Source organism: Morus notabilis, unplaced genomic scaffold (genome assembly GCF_000414095.1).
Source record: "Morus notabilis unplaced genomic scaffold, ASM41409v2 Scaffold1512, whole genome shotgun sequence".
NCBI classification, from domain to species: domain Eukaryota; kingdom Viridiplantae; phylum Streptophyta; class Magnoliopsida; order Rosales; family Moraceae; genus Morus; species Morus notabilis.
Genome location: NW_010367879.1, coordinates 41382 through 42782, shown reverse-complemented (window position 1 = coordinate 42782; position 1401 = coordinate 41382). Strand labels below are relative to the sequence as shown.

The 1401-nt window shown below is 48.9% G+C and overlaps 1 protein-coding gene across 1 annotated transcript in view; it reads left to right on the top strand.

Annotated features, from left to right (window-relative positions):
* The window catches only part of LOC112094554 (ice-structuring glycoprotein-like), a gene marked incomplete at its 5' end in the record, with an annotated part of 11422 nt that overhangs the window by 7626 nt on the left and 2395 nt on the right, over window positions 1-1401 (top strand). The window contains one exon of the mRNA XM_024175746.1: window positions 268-458. Within this exon, the coding sequence (XP_024031514.1) occupies window positions 268-458 (191 nt within the window). The remainder of the gene's footprint in view (window positions 1-267; window positions 459-1401) is intronic.

Here is a 1401-nt window from a genome sequence, read left to right as displayed (position 1 = left end):
CTCCTACTACTACTACTACTACTACTACTACTACTACTACTACTACTACTACTACTACTACTACTACTACTACTACTACTACTACTACTACTACTACTACTACTACTACTACTACTTCTACTACAACTACTACTGCTACTGCTGCTGCTACTGCTACTACTACTGCTACTGCTACTGCTGCTGCTGCTACTGTAACTGCTACTGCTCCAACTGCTACTACTGCTCCTACTGCTACTACGACTTCTGCTACTACTTCTGCTCCAACAGCTACTCCTGCTACTGCTACTACTACTGCTACTGCTAGTGCTACTACTACAGCTACTGTTACTAGTGCTGCTACTGCTGCTGCTGCTGCTGCTACTACTGCTGCTGCTACTGTCGCCGCTACTACTACTAGTACTACTATTGCTACTACAACTGCTACTGCTGCTACTACTGCTGCTGCTACTACTGTTACTGTTGGTGCTGGTGCTGCTACTGCTACTGCTACTGCTGCTGCTGCTGCTACTGCTGCTGCTGCTACTGCTACTGCTGCTGCCGCTCCTACTACTATAATTGCTACTGCTACTCCTGCTGCTACTGCTGCTGCTGCTGCTACTACTGCTGCTGCTGCTGATACTGCTACTGCTGCTACTACTGCTACTGCTGCTGCTACTGCTAGTGCTACTGCTGCTGCTACTGCTAGTGCTACTGCTGCTGCTACTGCTCCTGCCGGTGCTAGTGCTGCTACTGCGCTGCCGCTCCTACTACTATAATTGCTACTGCTACTCCTGCTGCTACTGCTGCTGCTGCTGCTACTACTGCTGCTGCTGCTGATACTGCTACTGCTGCTACTACTGCTACTGCTGCTGCTACTGCTAGTGCTACTGCTGCTGCTACTGCTAGTGCTACTGCTGCTGCTACTGCTCCTGCCGGTGCTAGTGCTGCTACTGCTACTGCTGATGCTACTGCTGCTGTTCCTACTACTACTACTACTACTACTACTACTAAAACTACGACTGCTACTACTACTACTACTACTACTACTACTGCTACTGCTACTGTTACTGCTACTGCTGCTGCTACTGCTACTGCTACTGCTACTGCTACTGCTACTGCTGCTGCTGCTGCTACTGCTACTGATACTGCTACTGCTACTGCTACTTCTACTGCTACTGCTACTGCTACTGCTACTGCTACTGCTACTGCTACTGCTACTGCTTCTGCTACTGCTACTACTGCTACTGCTACTTCTACTACTACTGCTACTACTACTGCTGCTACTGCTACTGCTACTGCTACTACTACTGCTACTGCTACTACTGCTACTACTACTACTACAGCTACTACTGCTACTGCTACTACTACTACTACTGCTACTGCTGCTACTGCTACTGCTACTGCTACTGCTGCTGCTACTGC